At 39.1% G+C, this 22,291-nt stretch overlaps 1 protein-coding gene across 1 annotated transcript; it reads right to left on the bottom strand.

The window, feature by feature from the left end:
• Positions 1–187: 187 nt before the first annotated feature.
• On the bottom strand, positions 188–16,469 carry LOC135196379 (facilitated trehalose transporter Tret1-like). The gene is made up of 7 exons (XM_064223168.1): positions 16,279–16,469; positions 6,741–6,802; positions 3,906–4,056; positions 3,598–3,760; positions 1,946–2,698; positions 1,634–1,769; positions 188–463 (listed from the first exon to the last, which is right to left on the bottom strand). The coding sequence occupies exons 1-7, from the start codon at positions 16,292–16,294 to the stop codon at positions 281–283; spliced, it is 1,464 nt and encodes a 487-aa protein (XP_064079238.1). The 5' UTR covers positions 16,295–16,469; the 3' UTR covers positions 188–280.
• Positions 16,470–22,291: the final 5,822 nt, after the last annotated feature.

The raw sequence follows: 22,291 nt of genomic DNA, 5'->3' as shown, positions 1-22,291 counted from the left end.
TATCAATTACTTGTTAAGTATATTTAAAGTGTCCTTCCATTGCTATCAATTACTTGTCAAGTATATTTAAGGTTTCCTTCCATTGATATCAATTAGTTGTTGAATATTTTTCAAGTGTCCTTCCATTGCCAATCCTCACGACATACCAAACCCCTCGCAAAGAAAGGTAAAAAAAAATCACACTGAATCGCAGTTACGTTTTGGAAATTTAATCTAAAACCAACCGTCATTATTCATTAGTAATATCATTGGCATTCGTTTTATTTTCTCTCTCTTATTTTTAGCCGACAGCTCTCTGGTTAGTTTCGTTGACGAAGACGAGGCAGAAGAAGACGCCGAGGATGGAGACGGTGGCGTAGAACCAGTACAGCCCAGCCATGGTGAGTGCTTCCTGCATCGGCGTGTATAGTTGCAGGACCGCGAAGTTGAACAGGCTGCATACCATGACACAGAGGGATGAGGCCTGGAATCAGGACGGTAGTTGTAGTCAGTGGTTAAGGAGTAGTTGTAGTTCTAGAATATGAGTGGAATAGATATGGATGCAGTTGAGGAAAGTCTGAGAGATAAACAATAGTCAGAGGACGTTGTGCTTTGAGTAAAGCTGTCAGAAACACCGATCCCCAAATATGCATTATTTTTAGATTAAGCTGACCTTATGCCAGCATCGGCTCTTGCTCGTAGAGCAGCCCGTAACCCCACATAGGAGTGGGCAAAGATGCAGAGAAAGATGTGGATTGGCAGGTAAATGGGAAGACGTAGATGTACATTTAGTATGCCAGTTTTTTTAGGACATTAGATAGTGTTGATGTTGAATCTGGTGTACCCTGTAGGGGGTTAGTGCTGTCATTGCAGTGTATGCATCAGTGAAGGTTCTTTCAACCCTTTTCATTCCTTTTATTGTACCTCCTTCCATATTACTTTCCACCCTCTCCTAACAATTGTTCCATAGTGCAACTGAGAGGTGTTCCTCCTGTTACATCTTTAAAATCTTTTTACCTTTAATTTCCTTTTCAGGGCTGAATGGCCTCATAGCTCCCAGCGCTTGGCCTTTGCCCTGAATTTTATATCCCATTTCTAAAATACGAATAGAATGGATATGGTTTAGTATATGGATCTAAATTAGTGGAGAGATATGAAGTATGTCAGTTTTGAATTATATTTATATGTTGTTGTTGTAGATATCAGGACAGTAGTTGTAATTGGTAGTTATGAAGTAGTTCTAGAATGTGAGTTGAATAGATATGGATTAGTAAATAGATAGGAATGGATAGATACATGTGGAGTAATCCAGTTTTTAAAAACTTACAGATTGTCATAGTAGATGAGATGTAGGCTTTTATTTGTATAAGTTGTAAATTACTTGAAGATTATCATGACATAACAATTTTATAAATTACTTGAAGATTATCATGACTTAACAATTTTATGAACTTTGTATATGATGGAGTTAAGTTTGTCTGGGGAGAAATCGCAATTATTCGATTTTATTCAGTTCCTTATAACGTTGTTCCACGTGATTTTGGTTTTCCGGCAAATTAGTTAAACTCTGCTACATTGGAGCTAAGGGTTTCTTATATATAACGTAAAATTTTACTCTTGAAAATTATCTACAGGTAAATATAAGTTGTCTTACCTGTCCCCTAATGATAGTGGGGAAATACTCCGTGCTTATAATCCATGGGACGGGGTGAGCTCCGATGCATGATGCAAACATGTATACAGTTAGGCACACTAGCGGCAGATATTCGTTTGATTTGCCCTCTTGTGCACTGCGGGTTAAAAGTGGATAAAAGCGTTGTCATCAGAGCTCTATTTTGGTGAATTGATATGTATTGTAATTGTTCATTTCTCATATACAGAGTCAGTGATTATAGGTAGGTCATTGGTCGTTTGTTAAAAGCTGAGAAGCCAACTTAAATACAGAAGTTACCATAGAATCTCTTACTCTGGGGCGTCTGTCTGTGCTAGCAAATCCGACGTCGACTCATTGCTGCTGATGGTAGCATTCGGCTCTGCGGGATTGCCTTTGATGTGGAGATAAGTGCCCATGGTGAAGAGACAGGCGGCCATGATGCTGAGCGACAGAATCATGCAGACTCTCCTGCCGATGCGGTCGAGGTAATAGATGGCCACGAAAGTCCCCCCGAGCTTCAGGAGGAAGACCAGGATCGTCGCCAGATTCTCGTCGAAGGTCGACCCGGAGGCCAGGAATATGCGCGTCGTGTTGAAGTACATGACGTTCAGCCCGGAGAAGTTCTGGATGAAGAAGAGGATCATGGATATGACGAGCAGCCTTAGGACGTCGCGTTGCAGCAGCAACCGCCAGACGGGCTCGTCCGCCTTGCCCTCGTTGCAGTCCTGCAGGCTCTTGATCTCCTGCTGGATGTCGGCGTCCGGGCCTCTCAGGCCCTTGAGGATCTTGGCCGCCTCGTCCTCCTTGCCGGCGACGACGAGGTACGTCGGGCTCTCCGGGAGGAAGTACATGATGATGCAACAGAGGAGCATCACGGCGTAGGCGACGAAGGGGATCGCGAACCACCTCATGATCATTCCACAGCCCACAGTCAGAACTAGGCCTAGGCCGAAGAATATGGTGGGGATGGCTGCTAGGGCGCCTCTGATTGGGAGGTCAGGCAGTTCGATTATGTACGTGGAGCCAGCCACAGTTGTGACGCCGTAGCATATGCCGCTTAAAAATCTGTAAGAGAAACACTTTTCATTTACTTGCCATGTTTATACTTGAATGTGACTTTTTTTTTAAGTGTTACATCATTGTCTTCTTGCATAACTACATTATCTGTAGCTATTGTCTTATACACGTACACAGTCTACTCTCTTGTTATGCAAATATAAGATTAACGAGCACCTACTTTACTATAAATTAGTGTATTACATGAATTAGCATAATTAAAAATAGCTCATATGGAAATAAACATATATAGAAGTCATCATACTACAAAGTCATACCTTTTGCGCAACAAGTTATGCTTAACACAACACCTCAGTTACACTACAATTGGTAGATTAATAAATAAATTAAAAAAACAGAAAATCGAAATAAATGAAAGAAGTTGGAATGGCTCTTGTAAGGCTCTTTCTTCATATACGATATTCGTTTCGGTCACAATTTGAAACTGAACTGTTGCATTTTTAATTTTGCTGTGTTTGTCGATTAAAAGCCATTACCAACTACTTTATGATAGGGGTAAGAATGTATCTCAGCCTATATAAGTACATATATCTGTCAAAGTTTTAGATATATATATATATATATATATATATATATATATATATATATAATATATATATATATATATATATATATTTCGTTCAGATGTTTGCTTTACCAAAGTTGGAGGAATCTCGATTATTGAAACAATCAATGAAGCGTCTTGGGGAAGCTGCGCTCAGATATTACTGCGTATCTCTCTCTCTCTCTCTCTCTCCTCTCTCTCATTGTGGAAGACCACGAGATTGACGTATTTACAGTAGCAGTTCGCTCCGACCGGAAGAGCGAAGAATAGTCGGTCTAGAAGGCTCGACCCTTCAGACACCGGATAGAAGTCAGGTCTCTGTAAGGGAGCCTCACCCACCTACCTGCCAATGAGCATGACTGTCGGATTAGCAGCAAAAGCCACTAAGCTCCACGACAACGCGTAGGGCGCCGCAAGCATCATCATGCACGTCCTTCGTCCTATGAATGCCACCAGCCACCCGCCCAGGAGGGTCCCCGGCATGGTTCCGGCGGCGACCAGACTTCCTGTTTTTTTCGGGGGGAGTGAGGAAGAAGAAAGAGGAGATTAGGGCATATGTTTGTTACTTTGTTTATTTATTTATTTATTTAGTGCTGTCTTTTGCAAGAAATCACTATCATTATCAAGGGAAACGGTTCTTCTGTGTCTAACCCATCAAGTCCATTTGCCAAGTAGACAGAGGCATTGCGTTGCCGTAGATCGTCGTGTTGTCTTTTCGAAGGTCGGTGATGGCTGGGTTCGGGAACGCTGCGATGATGGCTATAGCCGAGTGGCCCAAACTCGCCCCCATCACCATCAGGACCTGCGAAGGAGAAAACAGTAAAAATACTAATTATTATTCTTATTATTTAGAAGATAACTCCCCTGTTCACTTGGGACAAGCCCACAGGAGCCATTGCTATGAAATTCAAACTTCCAAAGGATAGTACTAATTATTATTTCTATTACTTAGAAGATAAACCCTCTGCTAATTTGGGACAAACCCACAGGAGCCATTGCTTTGAAATTCAAGCTTCCAAAAGATAATACTAATTATTATTTCTATTATTTAGAAGATAAACCCTCTGCTAATTTGGGACAAACCCACAGGAGCCATTGCTTTGAAATTCAAGCTTCCAAAGGATATGGTGTTCATTTGCAAGAAGTTACTGATGACATTAGGAAAAAACAGAAAGAAGAGATCAGTTATTAAGGCAAAATATAGGCTTATACATTAATAGATGAATATATGAAAGTATAGATTATTGGAGAAACAAATCCACAGTTGTGTAAATGTCCATATATTTAAATTTAAAACTTTAAGGATAGCTTTTGGGAATCTGTTCGGTTCCCCTTATCAATCTGATTGATAAGGGGAACCGAACAGATTCCCGAAAGCTATCCTTAACGTTTTAAATTTAGATATACGTACATTTACATAACTATGGATTTGTTTCTCGTGCTACCATGAGGATTTTTTAAATATAGATTATGATTAAAATACAAAGTGAATTGAGGTATATTCTGAAAAGTCGTATAATGTAGGAAGTAGAAAAACAAAAGTGTAGATCAGAATCGTGTAAACTGCAAAGTACTTGCAGAACTGACTGCTGAACTTGAAAGATGTGTTCACTTGCAAAGTTGAAGAAAGGCTGCAGGTGTTGATGAGATTGCAAGCCAGATACTTTGGTAATGTGTTTGTGAAAGATATCAGATTCATGAAAGTGTTCCAGGGAATTGAATGAGTTATAGTTCTGTGCGTATGTGCGTGAGTGTTTGTGACAGGAAATTTTCTACCTAAATCATAGTTTTTTTTTTTTTTCTAATGCATCTTATAGAAGAAATTGTGAGGTTAGTTTCTCTCTCTCTCTCTCTCTCTCTTCTCTCTCTCTCTCTCTCTCTCTCTCTCTCTCAAAGAGAGGAACGAGAATTCTCACGTAGTCGGTCTCTCCAAGCAAGTATTTTCCTCGGGGGGGGGGGGGGGGTGTTATGCCGTCAGTGGACTTCATGCGGCGCACTTTAGACATTACCTAAGGTTCTTTGCAGCGTGCTTCGGCCCCTAGCTGCAACCGCTGTCGTTCCTTTTACTGTACCTCCATTCATATTCTCTTTCTTCCATCTTACTTTCCACCCTCTTCTGACAATTGCTTCATAATGCAACTGCTTTGAGGTTCTCTTCCTGTTACACCTTTCAAATATTTTACTGTCAATTTCCATTTCAGCGCTGAATGACTTCATAGGTCCCAGTGCTTGGCCTTTGGCCTAAATTCTATGTTCAATTCATTCAATTCAACTAAGCAAGTATCTTGCATAAATTCTATATTCAATTCATTCAATTAATCAAGCAAGTATCTTGGAAGTGTAAATCGACTTGTTAAACAGCTGCCTGGGCCTTAAGAGATAGCGACATAAGCTATGATGAAACCTAATTAATTTTTTTATTTGTCAGTTCACTTTATCAATTGAAGGATGAAAAGTCAGATCCGTATTCTGTTGAGCTTCTATAAGTCGGTTGCCCGCAAATCGATATTTTGACAAGTGATTCGAAGTACTTGAAGGGTCCTTGGCACATCTGAGGTATATTTGAAATGATTGAAAAAAAACGTGTGCGTCTGATTGACCAGAAAGATAGAGAGAGAGAGAGAGAGAGAGAGAGAGAGACTTTTATTGCTCCCAATTCAAGTTGATCGGTGTCCGATAAGGATCGATGTTATTTGCATGGAGTTTTTTCATTTGAAGTCTAGACCGCAGTGTCGTACGGTTAATGACAATCATTCTATAACCAGATTGGACCCAGAATTCCTTAGGAATATCCTCTTTCTTATCTGCTTCGCCTCTCAAGTTCAAGGGAAGATGTAGTGTGCATCACTATCCTATAACAAATCACCTTGTATTTTAATCATTTACTTTTATTTATGTCCGCCTATTTATTTCTGTATTCGTTTATCCTTTTTTTAAAAAACTGATCTCTGCTTTCTGTACTTCTTACCACCGTCTGTGATGTCTTTCAAGTGAACATCATAATATTCTTTGGAAGCTTGAATTTCGAGTCAGTGGCCTCTGTAGGCTTGGTCCATATGAATAAGGGTTTATCTTTGGAATATAATAATGATAATAATAAGTATTTACAAAGACTTGTTATAGCAGCTGTATAGCGACTAAAACTAAATCTTAGCCGCCTGTCAGAAATTCTGGGAAATGTATGCGTACACAATTAAAAAAAAAAAAATGAAAAGTCCACATTGCTGATTTTCAAGAAACGGTAATACCGGAGTTGATTGCAAAATTCGTTAAAACAGTAGAATTTTCTTTTCAATAAAACTTTGAAGACTGCAGACGAATCTTGTTATTGCTTACTGTAAAGGTGTGCGTGTGTGTGTGTGTGTGTGTGTTTCAAAACGTGGCCTCGGGCTCAGAAATGTATCTTGCAGCAGACTGAGGTTCTGCTCTTGAAAAACAGAGAAGAGAGAGAACCCGAACAGGAAAACGACTTGACCGTAACTTTACCTGTATTAGGAGTCTCAGCCGCTTGTCCTTCTTCATCTCCACGTTAAATGGGTTTTTCGGTCCTGCAGGAAAACAAAAACATAAAAAATACATTGATGAGTGTCTCTAGTATTTCTTTCGAGCGTTAATTTAGCCTCATATTTCCTGAATTCAGAGAAATGTCAACCGATCGTGAGTTTTGCGAGGATTTTTGTGGACGAGTGAAATTCGTCAAGGTGTCTTTCCGTATGTGTGCCCCGTCTGATGTTATGGGCTTCGACTGAGTATGTGAAGCAATCGGTTCTATTCCATTATAACTACGATTCAGCAAGTACATTATGAGTGTGGCGGTGACTTTTGAGTTAATGCATATGGATATAATATCTATATTAAGTTACAAATGTCCCTTAATATACAGTTCGCTCTACCTCGGAATTAATATATTTTCATATATGTTAACCGAGGGGGAACCTGTTTAGCTGAAAATTAATTTCGTCCTTTCGTGGATTCGAACCAGCGCACAGGGGAGAAATCAGGACTTCAGTGACGCTTAAACTGACCAGGCCAACGAGAGGATGAAATTATTATCAGATTAAAAAAAAAATTCCCCTTCGGTGAACATATTTGAAAATATACATTAATTCAGAGGTACAGCGAATTGTATGTTAAAGAACATTTGTAGCCTTATATAATATATATATATATCTATATATATAATATATATATATATAATATTATATATATGTGTGTGTGTGTCCTATGTATTTTTTTTCCAGTGCATTTCTAAGTGACAAAACACAGAGAACTATTTCCTTAATAATTCTGTTAGTGGATCCACAATATACCAAAAGAACCATTGCATCATTTCCACCTCAAAGTAGTGAATCGGAGATTAAACGCTTGTGCCAAAAACTAAATAAATAAATGAAATAAAAAAAAAATAAAAACACTCCCTGCCCAGATCATTGTGACCTTTGTTTCAACAGTAGTTTAACCCGTTTCTTCTTAATGACATGTTAGGTCTTTGTTTCTATTTGTTGATCCCTTTTTTATTTTTGTAATCCGTGTATCGGCATTTCCCTCAGTTAGAGACTGTCCGACATTTATTGATTTATAATATCTTCTTGCGTCCCAACTTTTGCCTCCCGTGATCGTCTCTGCTCTGCCGGCCGCGTTTTACAGACCTGTTCCACGTTGGACTTAGTCACGTACAAAAGAGGATAATGAAGATTCATGAAAACAGAGTGAACTAGCTTAGAGATGCAGGATATTGCACGTAACCTAGGCTTTTATTGGGATTTATTGACGCAAGGTATTGCATGTGACATAAAATTGTATTAAGATTTAGACTCAATATACTGCACGAAAAATTTTTTGTTAAGATATAGAGACGCATAGTATTGCACGTAACAAAATATTGTATTAAGATTTAGAGACGCAAGATATTGCACGTAACAAAATTTTTTTAAGATAAGAGATCCAAGGTATTGCAGGTAACATAAAATTGTATTAAGATTTAGAGACGCAAGTTATTGCACTTAACATAAACTCGTATCAAGATTAAGACGCAAGTTATCACACATAACATAAAATTGTATTAAGGTTAATAGACGCAAGTTATTGCACTTAACATAAACTCGTATTAAGATTAATGGACGCAAGTTATCGCACTTAACATAAACTCGTATTAAGATTAATGGACGCAAGTTATCGCACGTAACGTGAACTCGTATTAAGATTAAGACGCAAGATATTGCACGTAGCATAAACTCGTACAATTTGCCAGGTCACTGGGTGCTCAGAATGAGGGTTTTATGAATGAATGAAGGAAGCCTTACTTTACTACTATTGCAGTATACTCATGTTAGACGTGATTGGTCTACGGCTCTATACAGCTATTATTAAGTACGTGAATGTTATACATTTTTCCATGAAGCTTGGAGATTGCATTCTCTCTCTCTCTCTCTCTCTCTCTCTCTCTCTCTCTCTCTCTCTCTCTCTCTCCATGCCGTGGGAGAGGCAAACGACCTTCCTTGGAATGTGTCAAATACTTGTCTGCATAAATCGTGCTTTGGTCTACCTTGAAGTGCTTATCGGGCATTTATGCCGTATCTAGGGCGTATTAGTGTCTGGATTTCCATTTGTAAAAATTTGATGACTGGAATACAGTGTCAGGTTCATAAATCCATATATCGTGCAGCGAAGAAAATCATTTTTTTTTTTATCTTTTTTTTACCATTATATCAAAAACCACTGTATTGCAAAAAAAAAAAAAAAAAAAAAAAAAAAAAAGTGGTAACATCGCATTGTAGTTGACAATAGAATAAGATCATTTGCCGTGACGGGCGGGCAGCGCCAATTCAGGCAGCGACTGACGTAAGGGCAGCGCCAATTCAGGCAGCGACTGACGTAAGGGCAACGCCAATTCAGGCAGCGACTGACGTAAGGGCAGCGCCAATTCAGGCAGCGACTGACGTAAGGGCAACGCCAATTCAGGCAGCGAGTGACGTAAGAGTTCCTCCGACAACAGTGGATTGGTTTGCCTGTTGGACATTGTGGAAGTCTTCTGGTCTCTCAAATATTGAAGTGAGGAACACGTTCCTTCCTACTGTCTAGAAAGACAAACAGTTATGCTTCATTTGTAATTCATACGAAAGAACCCTCAGTCCTTCAAGAACAGACGAATTAAACACAGTAAACAAAGGGCTGTCAGGATAAGGATAGAAAGACGTAGTATAAACGCTGCTGACATCAAGTTCACAGAGAATATGAATGCTGTGCTTGAGCTATTGCACCAGATGAATGGTTCTTATACACACAAGGTCATTCAGTTATAGAACTTCGACAGCATTTGTTAAAGGGATGTATGCAGAATTGGGTCTCATATACATATATATATATATATATATATATATATATATATATATATATATATATATTTTGTTGTGTGTGTGTGTTTAATAAATTACAGTAGATGCACGTGACTTCAGTATATAATCGAATATCACAGGAAGATGACAGGCAGAGGGTTAGTACCAAGCACTTTCACGTGTTTATTCTGCCTGTCATTTTCTGGTTGTATTCACACACACACACACACACACACACACACACACACACATATATATATATATATATATATATATATATATATATATATATATATATATATATATACTTATTATGATTTATATTGCCAGAGTTAAGCACAATATTTTATTATATAAGCTTGCGAAGCAGATAATTCATTATGAGGCTGAAATCAATTATAGAAACTATAAAAAATATTCGAAAATAGCCGATATATAAGAAGTGTCTCGGTAAAACTCAACGCACTTGATAAAACAGTAAACAAGAAATACGAGTGGAACGCGGGAACAAAAGTTTGAAAAACATGAAAAAAATGGGAAACAATATGAAAATTGCATTCAAAACTCAAAAACTAACAAATACAAAGTAAAAATGAGTATTAACCTGTCGAGAAACGCATCACACGGTCACTAAATAAATAGCTGACATGTTTTTTTATTTGCCTTTATAAACAGTCCAGGAAAAAAGGTCAATTCTGTTTGAACGGGTAATACAGTAACGTAGAATTCTGGCCATTGGAAGGTTGGCCTGTACCAGCTGAACTGAGCTCTCTCCTGAGTCTCACGTAGCTGAAAAATGTTTGGATCACGTAGTGGCAATCTCTTTCTAACAGAGATGCCTCTGTGTTTTGAGAACCAGCGAGAATTAGCGCATGCGTATCGATGGCAATTTTGCGAACGGGTAAACAAATGAACGACGCTTGAATATATAGGTCAGGTGAATATATAGGTCAGGTGAGGAGAAAGTCAATTTCACTATAATGATCGTACAGTACTATATATAGATTCGTAAAAATGTGCAATGTGATTTGAGGGAAAATATTTTTAAACTAATAACCGATCTATTGTTTCTGTATTTTTTTTTTTTTACTTTGTTATTTCTTTCAAAATGAACATAATATATTCTTTGGTCGGCTTGTTCCATATAAATAGGGTTCTTCTTCTTCTTCTTCTGAATATTAATAATTTTTATTTTTTCGGACCATATAACTACTATGCCCAAAGTGACGTAATGCGATATAGTTTAATTTTTTCAATAATGTCAGAACAGAAATGTACTATTTCCCCTTTTTTTTCCAGAATTTGTAAAATGGTAAGGAGAAGGGGGGATGTTGGGGGGAGGCGAATAAAAGTTCTTAGTAAAACAATTATGGTGGGAAATTCGTGTCTTGATGAAAAATGTTAAAATTTGAACAGACATTTAAAACTTCTTATTTATTTTAATATGTATGAAGTTAATTTTACGCAATTTAGGTGAAACTGTAATCCCAAACCAATATATATATTTTCGTGTATTATTATTATTATTATATTATTATTATTATTATTATTTTATTATTATTATTATTATTATTATTAATTGGGAAAAAACTGTCTATCGTGAGAGTTATATATAAGTTCTAAGAGGTCCAACAATAATTTTTTTTTAAAAAAAATGTTGCGATTTCGTGTAATAATTCAAAAAAACCCTTTGCAAAGCTTTCGAACCCTTCCCTGGGTTCATCTTCAGACTGAAGATGAACAATTATTGTTCATTTGAACTGAAGATGAACCCAGGGAAGGGTTCGAAAGCTTTGCATAGGGTTTTTGAATTATACACGAACTCGCTACATTTTTTATTATTTTTGGACCTTTTAGAACATATTTATTATTATTATTTATTATTTATTTAAAGTATGGCTACTTCAGCAGCGTTACACTTGTAGAGATTCTTCTCTATTTTGCGAATAGCGGCTTTTTCAGTGCTACTTAAACAGGCTAGTAGAGCGCCTATAGAGGTCATGGTAAAATACGGGGTCAAAATAGGTGTATATATTTGAATTTTACAGATAAACTATGATACCATAGTCATCAAAGTCATTAACGATTTTCTCTCTCTCTCTCTCTCTCTCTCTCTCTCTCTCTCTCTCTCTCTCTCTCTCTCCTCTTAAAGCGAGCTTTCGTCTGGAGCTGCCAGACATCCTCGGGCTGGGAAGCTGAGGGTGGACTGATCTTGGTGCGGTGTCCGTCCTCCTTATATCTGTGGTTGACAGCAGGGGGTCTGCCCCATGCTTGTCTCCTATTGGCTGGTGGCGGTGAGTCTTGTTTTCATTGGCTGCCTGAGCCAGGTCTCAAGCCACTTTTCTTCGGGCCGATGGTTGCGTTGCAGCATATCCTGCAGCCGCCTGGACCTCCTAAGCGGCGCTGTAACATTGATGGGCGTTGCGCTACGCTGTGGGACGTCACGGCTACTTTGATTTCCATCGGCTGCAGGAGTACCTCGTTCGGGGGCGTTGTCATCCATAGAGTTGTCATGATCGGTGGTGTCATTGTTGGTGGCAGGTCTTCTCATACTCGTAGGGAGGAGAAATTCTTCCTGCGTCGTATTCAGATTAGGTTTTATTTGCTGGATGAGTAGCGCCTCCAGCAGGCGCAACCATCAATGTTACAGCGCCGCTTAGGAGGTCCAGGCGGCTGCAGGATATGCTGCAACGCAACCATCGGCCCGAAGAAAGTGGCTTGAGACCTGGCTCAGGCAGCCAATGAAAACAAGACTCACCGCCACCAGCCAATAGGAGACAAGCATGGGGCAGACCCCCTGCTGTCAACCACAGATATAAGGAGGACGGACACCGCACCAAGATCAGTCCACCCTCAGCTTCCCAGCCCGAGGATGTCTGGCAGCTCCAGACGAAAGCTCGCTTTAAGAAAGAGAGAGAGAGAGAGAGAGAGAGAGAGAAAATCGTTAATGACTTTGATGACTATGGTATCATAGTTTATCTGTAAAATTCAAATATATACACCTATTTTGACCCCGTATTTTACCATGACCTCTATAGGCGCTTCTACTAGCCTGTTTAAGTAGCAATGAAAAAGCCGCTATTCGCAAAATAGAGAAGAATCTCTACAAGTGTAACGCTGCTGAAGTAGCCATTACTTTTAATAAAGTATGCTTGAGAGAGGGTCTGCTTCCTAAATATTATTATTATTATTATTATATTATTATTATTATTATTATTATTATTATTAATTATCTGCTCGTGAAGTTCCTTCAATACAAGGAAAGTATCATCCAAAAAGCCCCGTAGAGGGGTAGCGCCGCCAGTGCACCTCACCTGGCGCGCTGTAGGCATTAACTTCAGGTACTTAGCAGCGTCCCTTCGGCCCATAGCTGCTACTGCTTTCATTCCGTTTACTGTACCTCCGTTCATATTCTCTTTCTTGCATCCAGCTATCCACCCTCTCCTAACAAGTGACTCATAGGGCAACTGCTCTGAGGTTTTCCTCCTGTTACACCTTTCAAACCTTAAAGTCGATTTCCTCTTCAGCGCTGAATGACCTCATAGGCCCCAGTCTATATTCGATCTCCCCGTAGATAAGGTAAAATAGAAGTTTGGAAGCACTAGGGCATTCAAACGACCAAAGTTTTTTTTTTTTTAACTTTTCTATAAATTTATCTTTTATTACCTGTTATAATCATACTTTCGTTTGCCTTTTTGCATTTTTTTATCCATTTTATTACGTTTTACTGAGGGATTTAATTTTATTGCTTTTCAACAGGATTTTTAGTCCATTTTTTATTGACATTAGCCTGATGATAAGGGTAATTACCGTTAAATCTTGCGTAGTAAAATGCGTAATAAATTTATTTATCATGAAGTTTATATAGACGTACATACATACATATTATATATATATATAATATATATATATTATATATATATATATATATATATATATATATATATATATTATATATATATACTATATATGTATGTATGTATGTAATGATATATATATATATATATATATATATATATATATATATATGTATATAGATATATATATATATATATATATATATATATATATATATATGTATATATATATATATATATATATATATATATGTATATATATATATATATGTGTGTGTGTGTGTGTGTGTGTGTGTGTGTTTATATTTGTGTGTCGGGGACTGTATGTTATTAAGGAAAATTAGATCCGTGTCGATACAGTTTTGTGATAGATCTGCTTTCTCTCGCTGTATATTTTACCAACTTATGCAACCGTTACAGCAGTTTCATCTCTATGTATAATACTGCCCCTACATGATTAAGTCGTGTAGCAACATAACGTCACGTTCCATAAAAGAGAAAGGATTTGAAGAAAATTTAATTTATTTATTTTCTTTTTAAGACACCTTCATCAGTCTCGGTCCTAGTCTTAAATGACTCGCGAAATAAAAAAATGGTTCGATAGCGCCTGCTGAATTAAGCGCTTGGCAACGCCGAGGTATACCTCACAGGCTTAGACAATACTATAGTGGATTCATCACATCAATCGTGCATTTGATGTCTAGGCCAGTCCATTACGACGCTCTTGATTGGCTGTTGGTAAGCCAATCACAGGGCTGGAGACTCCCATCTCTCGAGAGAGTTGACAAAGGTAGAATGTATGTTCCATCTCTCCAACCTATTTGAACTCTCGAGAGAGACTGAGAATTTCCAGCCCTGTGATTGGCTTATCAACAGCCAATCAAGAGCGTCGTAAGAGACTGGCCTAGACATCAAATGGACGGTTGATGTGAATCTACTATATAGCCCCTGTCCTTAGACAAACTGCTGTATTTTAATTTTCGTTTTGACGAAATATCCACTAAGGAATGCGGAGGACTTTTCCTTCGTCCACTGTTTATATGAAGCTTTTATTTAGGTGACAATGCTTCCCCTCCCCCCCCCCCCTCTCTCTCTCTCTCTCTCTCTCTCTCTCTCTCTTCTCTCTCTCTCTCTCTCTCTCTCTCTGTGGATAAGCGTAAGTGGAAGATTCTCTCTCTCTCTTTCTCTCTCTCTCTGCAGGTATTGATATTTTGCATTTTAGAAGCGTCACATATTATTTTTTAAGAAGTTCCTTCGGTTTCCAGGCCAGGTGACAGAATCCTACAAGTATTGGAATTGGAATTCCTACAGACATAGGGTTTGGAATTCCTTCAAGTATTGGAATTTAAATTCCCACAGACATAGGAACTTGAATTCCTACAAGTATTAGAATTGGAACTCCTACAGTCATAGGAATTGGAATTCCTACAAGTATTGGAATTGGAATTTGTACACGTATTGGATTTTGTACATGTATCGTAATTGGAATTCCTACAACTATTGGATTGGAATTACAAGTAATATAATTGCTACAAGTGTTGGAACTGGTTTCGTATAAGCATTGTAATTGGAATTCCTACAGACATAGGAATTGGAATTCCTACAGGTACTGGAACTGGAATTCGTACAAGTTTTGGAATTGGAATTCCCACAAGCATTGGGAGAGGAATTATCACAAGATCAGGAATTGGAATTCCCACAATTACTGGAACTGGAATTTCTACGACAAGTATTTTCAACGCTGTAATGTTGTAAAATTCACTCGGAATACCTCACTCACGCATAATTGATTCGGTCCCATAGCCGCAAACCCTTTCATTCCTTTTACTGTACCTCCATTCATATTCTCTTTCTTCCGTCTTGCTTACCTCAGCCTTCTTCTAACTATTGATTCATAGTGCAACTGCTCTGAGCTTTTCCTCTTGTTGCACCTTTGAAACTTTTCCCTTGAAGCACTGAATGACCCCATAGATCCCAGCGCCTGGCATTTGCCCTGAGTTCTATATTCCGTTCCGATAAGGATACCATGACAAGACAAAGATTATATCGAAGTGGTGTCTGAAGCGTTTCTTTGAATATATACATATGAATTTCGTTAAGTTTTATGCAACTTTATCGAAAGTCTGCGAATCTCGTCTTCCACATTTCACAGATTCAAGGAAAAGTGATTCTGTGAATTTTTTAAATTGGGAGTTGACGTTATTGCACGCTGTAGTGGACAGCACATAATCCCTGTAATCTAATAGGAGAAAATGCACTTATACGCTTAACCACAAACTTTCTCGACTAAGTTTGTGTGTGTGTGTGTGTGTGTGTAAGCATTTCGAGACAATAGCTTTAATATTCGTTTTGTGTTCGCTGGTCTAAGTATTTGGAAATGATAGTTTTAACCGAAAATGTATCAACACTTTAGGCTGCCTCAACGATATTAATTTTGTGGTCGTTGGTCGTGTTATTCTTTATATTTCCCTACCTTCGTTTATATATATATATATATATATATATATATATATATATATATATATATATATAGTATATATATATATATATATATATATAAAAGAGCAGGAATATGTCAAACTACAAGATACTTAAGAGTCGGTGACAAAAGCAGACTGTGTTATTTAGGAATGAGTTATGAAACTTACCCAAAAAAGAGAACATCGGTTTCAAGATATTCATTCGGAAAATTTGTATATACTGCAGGTGCTAGCAAATCATCGTATCCCCATTGGGAACGTGAAAAATGAACCCGGTTAAGCACAAGCAAATTGGAAACCAACCTTCTATTTGAGATGATAATGTCAACAAACCACATAACACTCTACTTGCCTGAAGTCGCAGACATTCCGGAATCGCCCCGCCTTGTCTTACAGGAACGCACTGGCTAACCGCTACCCCAAGACAGTTCCCGCTACCTCCCTGCGTCAGCTATCGCAAACCTCAGTCAGCTACACCGCGACAGGTACGGAGCCACGGAGTACAATGAAGAAGCATCGGCGAGCGACGCAACCCGCCCACCCGGAGAAACGCGAGAACACGGCTCGTGACGTCACGAGATGCCACCTCACGGCTGGAATAGAATGAAGTTAACCCTATTGTATAGTGCCGAGGCTCTCTCTCTCTCTCTCTCTCTCTCTCTCTCTCTGTATGCGTATGCTCTTCGCCAATTTTTTTTTTCCTTTTTTTTGTAGAATGGCAAGTATTTGCTGCGCAGTAAGTCTGTGTTCATATTATTACAGTCGTGAGAGGGAAGGGTAATTTACCATTTTAGCAGGTGGGTTCAATGGACCATAATAATACAAAATAAAGGTATTTGAATGAGAATACGATCAAACAAGATTTAAATATAATAATGCAAAAATTATTTACAAAACATTGCAGTTAGACTTAACGTCAATATAAAAGGAACACAAATGCCATAAAGGACAGGAATGACACAACAGGACAAAATAAATGACAAATGACAACCACGTCTCGAAAAGTAATCACACTGGAAATTAAGAACACTTGAAACCAAGCACAATTCGTTATTAAATCCTTACAACAATATCACTTATACTTAGCTTATAGATACATCACAATAAAGTGGACTGCTTCCCTGCCGGACACCGAAGTCCTTGGTTTAGTTGCGGCTGTGAGTTGAACTCTACAGACCGATTCAAAATTACATTTAGAAATTAGGGGTCGAAGAAATTTAGGATGGGCGGAGCAAGTAAGAACAAGGAGTGTGAAACAAGACAAACAAGTTTCTGGGAAAGGACAAAGGAAAGTGGTATACAGGGGAAAACAGTCAGGCAAAATATATACAATAATTACAATAATGTGGAAGGTGTAATAATATGGAAGCATGTTGCTTATGCAACCTGCAGCGATATCTAGCGTCAGTTTGAATACTTCCTCAATTTGTTAGGAGTTTCGTCTTGGCAACAACATGTGAATTATAACTTTTGCCAGGCGCGATAGTGCCATCATCTGATCCCCAAAATACTGAAGCGAGGAGCCAATTTATCACCTGCTCTCTTCTTGCTGACGTCTCATGAATTTCAGGTCGATCGATCTTGGGTTTGAGGTCCGTTGACTTTGTCGTAAAAGGTTTTCGGCTTCAGATCAAAAAGAACGAAAGTAACCTGTTCCTATCGGTGGAAGGGTAGGAACCTACCTATTTTTATCTTTATTTTTACATTTAGAAGTTGCGTGATTAAGCATTTAAGGATATAATCGAAGCATCATGCATTGCATATACATATATATATATACATACATACATATACATATAATGAAGAGGACAGCGAGACGACTGGAGATAATTTCTTCTTTTTATTTACACTTACGTTTCGGGAATCCTTTCCCATCTTTATAAATAAAATGAATTTTTACAATATTAAAAAGTATGCTAAAATAACCTAATAGTTATAAGAAATATAGTTTGTCATTAAGCTAAAAGAAAATTAAAAACTACAAAGTGACTTTAAGCTAAAAGTAAATTAAAACACTGAATAACTTAGTAAAATAACAGATCCAAAAGCAAAACAAAAAATAAAAATTGAAAAAAAAATTAAAAAATATAATATATATATGTGTGTGTGTGTGTGGTGTGTGTGTATCTGTGTGTTTTCAAACACTTACGTACCCCTGGCTACAGCATTGTAATCATTTTATTGAAACTTCCTTCCTATAGTGCGTTTACTTTTCTAAGATCGCTCTGGTGGGGTCTGGTAGAAAAGGCAAAGTTGTCATATCTACGGGTATGCCAGTCCCATTAAATGCTTCCCGCAGATATAATCCTTCTTAGGAGGATTCGCTTTAAACCTTGTGAGTCGAGGGAAAGGGTTTGCTTCTTCCCTGTTAACTTTTTTTTTTTTTAATTCTATTTTCATTCCCAATTCTATTTAGCTATTCCTTCTTTCTCTTTCTATAATTACAGATGCGCTGAATGGCCTGTTGGCTCCGGTGTTTGGTTTGTTTGGACTTGAGACATAATTTTTATAAGTCAACTAGATCTATTATGCCCTAGAAAAGACAACCACTCATTCCTTCTTTGCATAACATTTTTATCAGAATCATCCAAGTCAGTCACATGACTCTCTTTCTCCTTTTCCCTTTTGAAATACTGGAGATTCCACTATATTTCCCGTCTCTCTTGCTTCCTTGTTAAGTCTACGAATAGCCAATTCTGACACTTCCGTTGCTTCAGGTGTTCTCTGGATAGCCTTCGAAACATCAGTTACAGGACCTTCATGATGTTTTTATAAAATGAAGTATTTCAGGAAATTATAGAATATTTCCTTGGTCTCAGGTGGTGGGTGAAGGCGTTTGCGAGAGTCACTTGGGCTGTCCATTCATACTTATCTCAGTGGGTGATCGAGAGCGAGTATCCTTTAATGATACTGACCATGACCTTTTAAATCCTCTTAAAAATCATAGGTCCTCTAAACTCAGATGTGGCATCGCCGGCGAAAAAATATGCCATATCTTCATTTTCGTTAATGAAACTGAGGTTTTAACGAAGAATATACGAAATAAGATATATTCAAAATATCTGATGGGTACAAAGAACTACATTTCAAGAAAGGAAAACTATTTCAATAGACTCCATGATAATAATATGGTTACCATAACATGAAAATTGGCACCGTATGATATCTGTACAAACCACACCACGGCGATCTTAGAAAAGTAAACGCACTGTAGGTTGCGAGTAAACGCACTGTAGGTTGCGAGAGAAAAATGTCTAATTGTCCTGCAGTAGTTTATATAGATACCTGACCATATAAAGGCTTCTCTTCCCGACGATAATGATTGTGCGTGTTACGCTCTCTCCCCAGGAGAGGTCACGCGGGGTCACCCAGAATGTCTGTCCTCTATGCAAGGTCAGGAAGATTAAACGATTTTCCCAGCTTAACCTTTGAAAAGTGTCTTGGGATGAATAGATGCTATAATCCCGCACGTAAGGTATTCAATATTTCACAATAGTTTCCTCTTGAAAAGGATAGTTCGTTACGATGGTAAACTTGCAATTCATTCTGTGCATTGCAGTTACGAAATGTCGGTTTCGCTTAGCGGCTCAGGAGAAGAGAGTACTACTATATGGCGCTACTTTCAAGCAATTATTCGCTGCATCATAGTCTGCACACGGAACTTGCATGACGATGCTTTCTTTTTAGTACGCACGTAAGTCGTAGATTTCATATAAACATGTATGTATGTATGTTTGTGTGTGTGCTCGATATAGATATATGCAAAAACACTTACTGACTTAGGCGAGACATGGCTAAGGTCCCAGTTTGCCAAAGTTTGAAACTTAAACGGAAGCAAACTAAACAAATACATGCATCGCTGGGTTTACAAAGACATTTCTTGAGACACGCATGATTCAGAGTGAACTAGTTTATGTTTATTGTTCTCTATACTATTTTTATGAGGCGACCCACAGCGAATTAACTCACTTTACGTTAATGTAAAAGTAGGTTAATCCAAAATACGGGCGTTGATGAAGTTACGTATCCTGAAATATTCTCTCTCTCTCTCTCTCTCTCTCTCTCTCTCTCTCTCTCTCCTCTCTCTCACGTGCTTGAAAAGTTGCTTCCGTCTTCGCTGTTGCCCTGGCATCTGGTAATGTGCTCGAACTTTCTGTCCATTAATTAATTGTTCTGCAGAAAAATCTGGGTCTTCCTGATGGGTGACCTGGTTCACTCTGGGAACTTTTGGCTGTTTGTCTCTCTTTCAACTGCTGGAATGTGGCACCCTGACTTATGTGGTATCGTAGACATCTTTTTAAAAGCTATAGTATATGGTTGTTTGCCCAGTGCAAGGTGAGTGACATGAGTTTGTAGACAACTTTAGTCATTTGTTTTTTTTAATGAGTCTTCCCCAAGGGCCAGGCCTTTCGTCATTGTTTCTTGCCTATGGATTCCCATTTATCGCCATACTATTGCATCCCACTTCGCTGCAACCCCTTTTAATCCTTTTACTGTACCCCCGTTCATATTCTCTTCCTTCTTACTTTTCACCTACTCCTAACAATAATTGATTCATAGCGCAGCTGCGAAGTTCCCCCCCCCCCCCCCCCCCCTCCCCCACCCCCCCCCCCCCCCCCCCCCCCCCCCCCCCCACCCCCCCCCCCCCCTCCCCCCACCCCACCCCCCCCCCCCCCCCCCCCCCCTCCGCCCCCCCCACCCCCCCCCCCCTCCCCCCCCCCCCCCCCCCCCCCCCCCTCACCCCCCCCCCCCCCCAACCCCCCCCCCCACCAGGACCCCCCCCCCACCACCCGCCATGCCCTGTTACACGTTTCAAACCTGTCTACTACTGTTAATTTCTGTTTCAGCGCTGAATGACCTCCTATGTCCCAGCGCTTGGCCTTTGGCGTGAATTCTATAGTCTATATTCTGAGAGAATCGCTTTTGCAGAAGGGAATGCAAGAACCTGGAAATCTTGTCTACTTAAAATAGTGATTTCCTTAGTGGGGTAGTGCTTTCAGTGCACCTCACGCGGTGCGCTGTAGGCATTATTTAATCAAGGGTCTTTGCATCGTCTCTTCGGACCCTGTAGCTGCAACCTCTCACATTTTTTGTACTGTACCTCCGTCCATATTCTCTTTCCTCCATCTGACTTTCCACCCTCTATAATTTTTTTTTTTTTTTTTTTCTAGTGCAGTTGCGAGGTTTTCCTCCTATCACACCTTTCAAACCGTTTTTTTTTTGTTAAGTTTCCGCAGCGCTGAATGATGGAGCGCCTCAGTGCTGTGGTTGGTATAGCATCTGCCTCCCACCTCGGTGGCCGCGAGTTCGATTCCCGGCCATTCCATTGAGAGGTGAGAGATGTGTATTTCTAGTGACAGAAGTTCACTCTCGACGTGGTTCGGAAGTCACGTAAAGCCGTTGTTCCATTTGCTGAATAACCACTGGTTCCTTGCAACGTAAAAACACCATACAAACAATCAGCGCTGAATGAGCTCATAGGTCCCAGCGATTGGCCTCTCGTTTTAAATTCTATATTCTATTGTGTTCTAAAAAAAAAAAAAAAAAAAAAAAAAAACTCAGAAACAAATCATCAGAAGAAGAAACCGTCCTAAATGGAATCAGTATCATCGTACAAGGCATAGATGTTTGTAGCTTCGAAATCCATAGGAAGTGACTTATTCGTTTTCCTTCGGCTTAGTCCATGTGCGCCTTGGCAGATATATAGGACTGGGATAGCAGATTCTCTTGTTATTCTATCTTATTGGAGGAATAATCCCTTTTGGGTGGCGACAAATGGCAATTGAATACGAGCTCTCAGTAAATTCGTCTTCTTTCGTAGTCTGAGCTCTTCCCGCGTTTCTGAATCGTAATTTTCACGTATTTACTGAGAATTAAACGTTAACCATATTGTATATCTAGATTATTACTATTTCATTAGATGAAACTATTCACATGGAACGAACCTACGGCGCCTTTGACTTGAGAAATTCAAGCTTGCAAAGAATGTTGGTGTCAACCTCCCACCGCTGAAGACTCCCCGACACTGCAGCAGTAACTGATCCATAATACAGAGCCAGTGATTTGTCATCGGCCCCTGGGAATGGGAGGCGCAAACTCACGATATCTGAGCAGCATGCCACGACGATAGCGACCGTGCCAGTCGTTCAGCTTTTGGCTGCCATTCGTAACGTTGCTTATGAATATTCATTGTCATGGTTTTTGTTTTCTTTCAGAGTCATTCGTCGTTTGTCCAGTGAATAGGCGCAGGAGATTACTGGACATCAGGCCATAATAATTCTCGACTCACATGATCAACTTGCAGATTACGTAGTTCACGGGCACGTTATTTGTAGTGTGTAGTGTGTAGATGACTCATCTCAGGT

The sequence above is a fragment of the Macrobrachium nipponense genome, chromosome 17, assembly GCF_015104395.2.
Source record: "Macrobrachium nipponense isolate FS-2020 chromosome 17, ASM1510439v2, whole genome shotgun sequence".
Lineage (NCBI taxonomy): Eukaryota > Metazoa > Arthropoda > Malacostraca > Decapoda > Palaemonidae > Macrobrachium > Macrobrachium nipponense.
The sequence above is the reverse complement of the archived record's forward strand: the minus strand, read 5'-3'. Positions and strand labels throughout refer to the sequence as shown.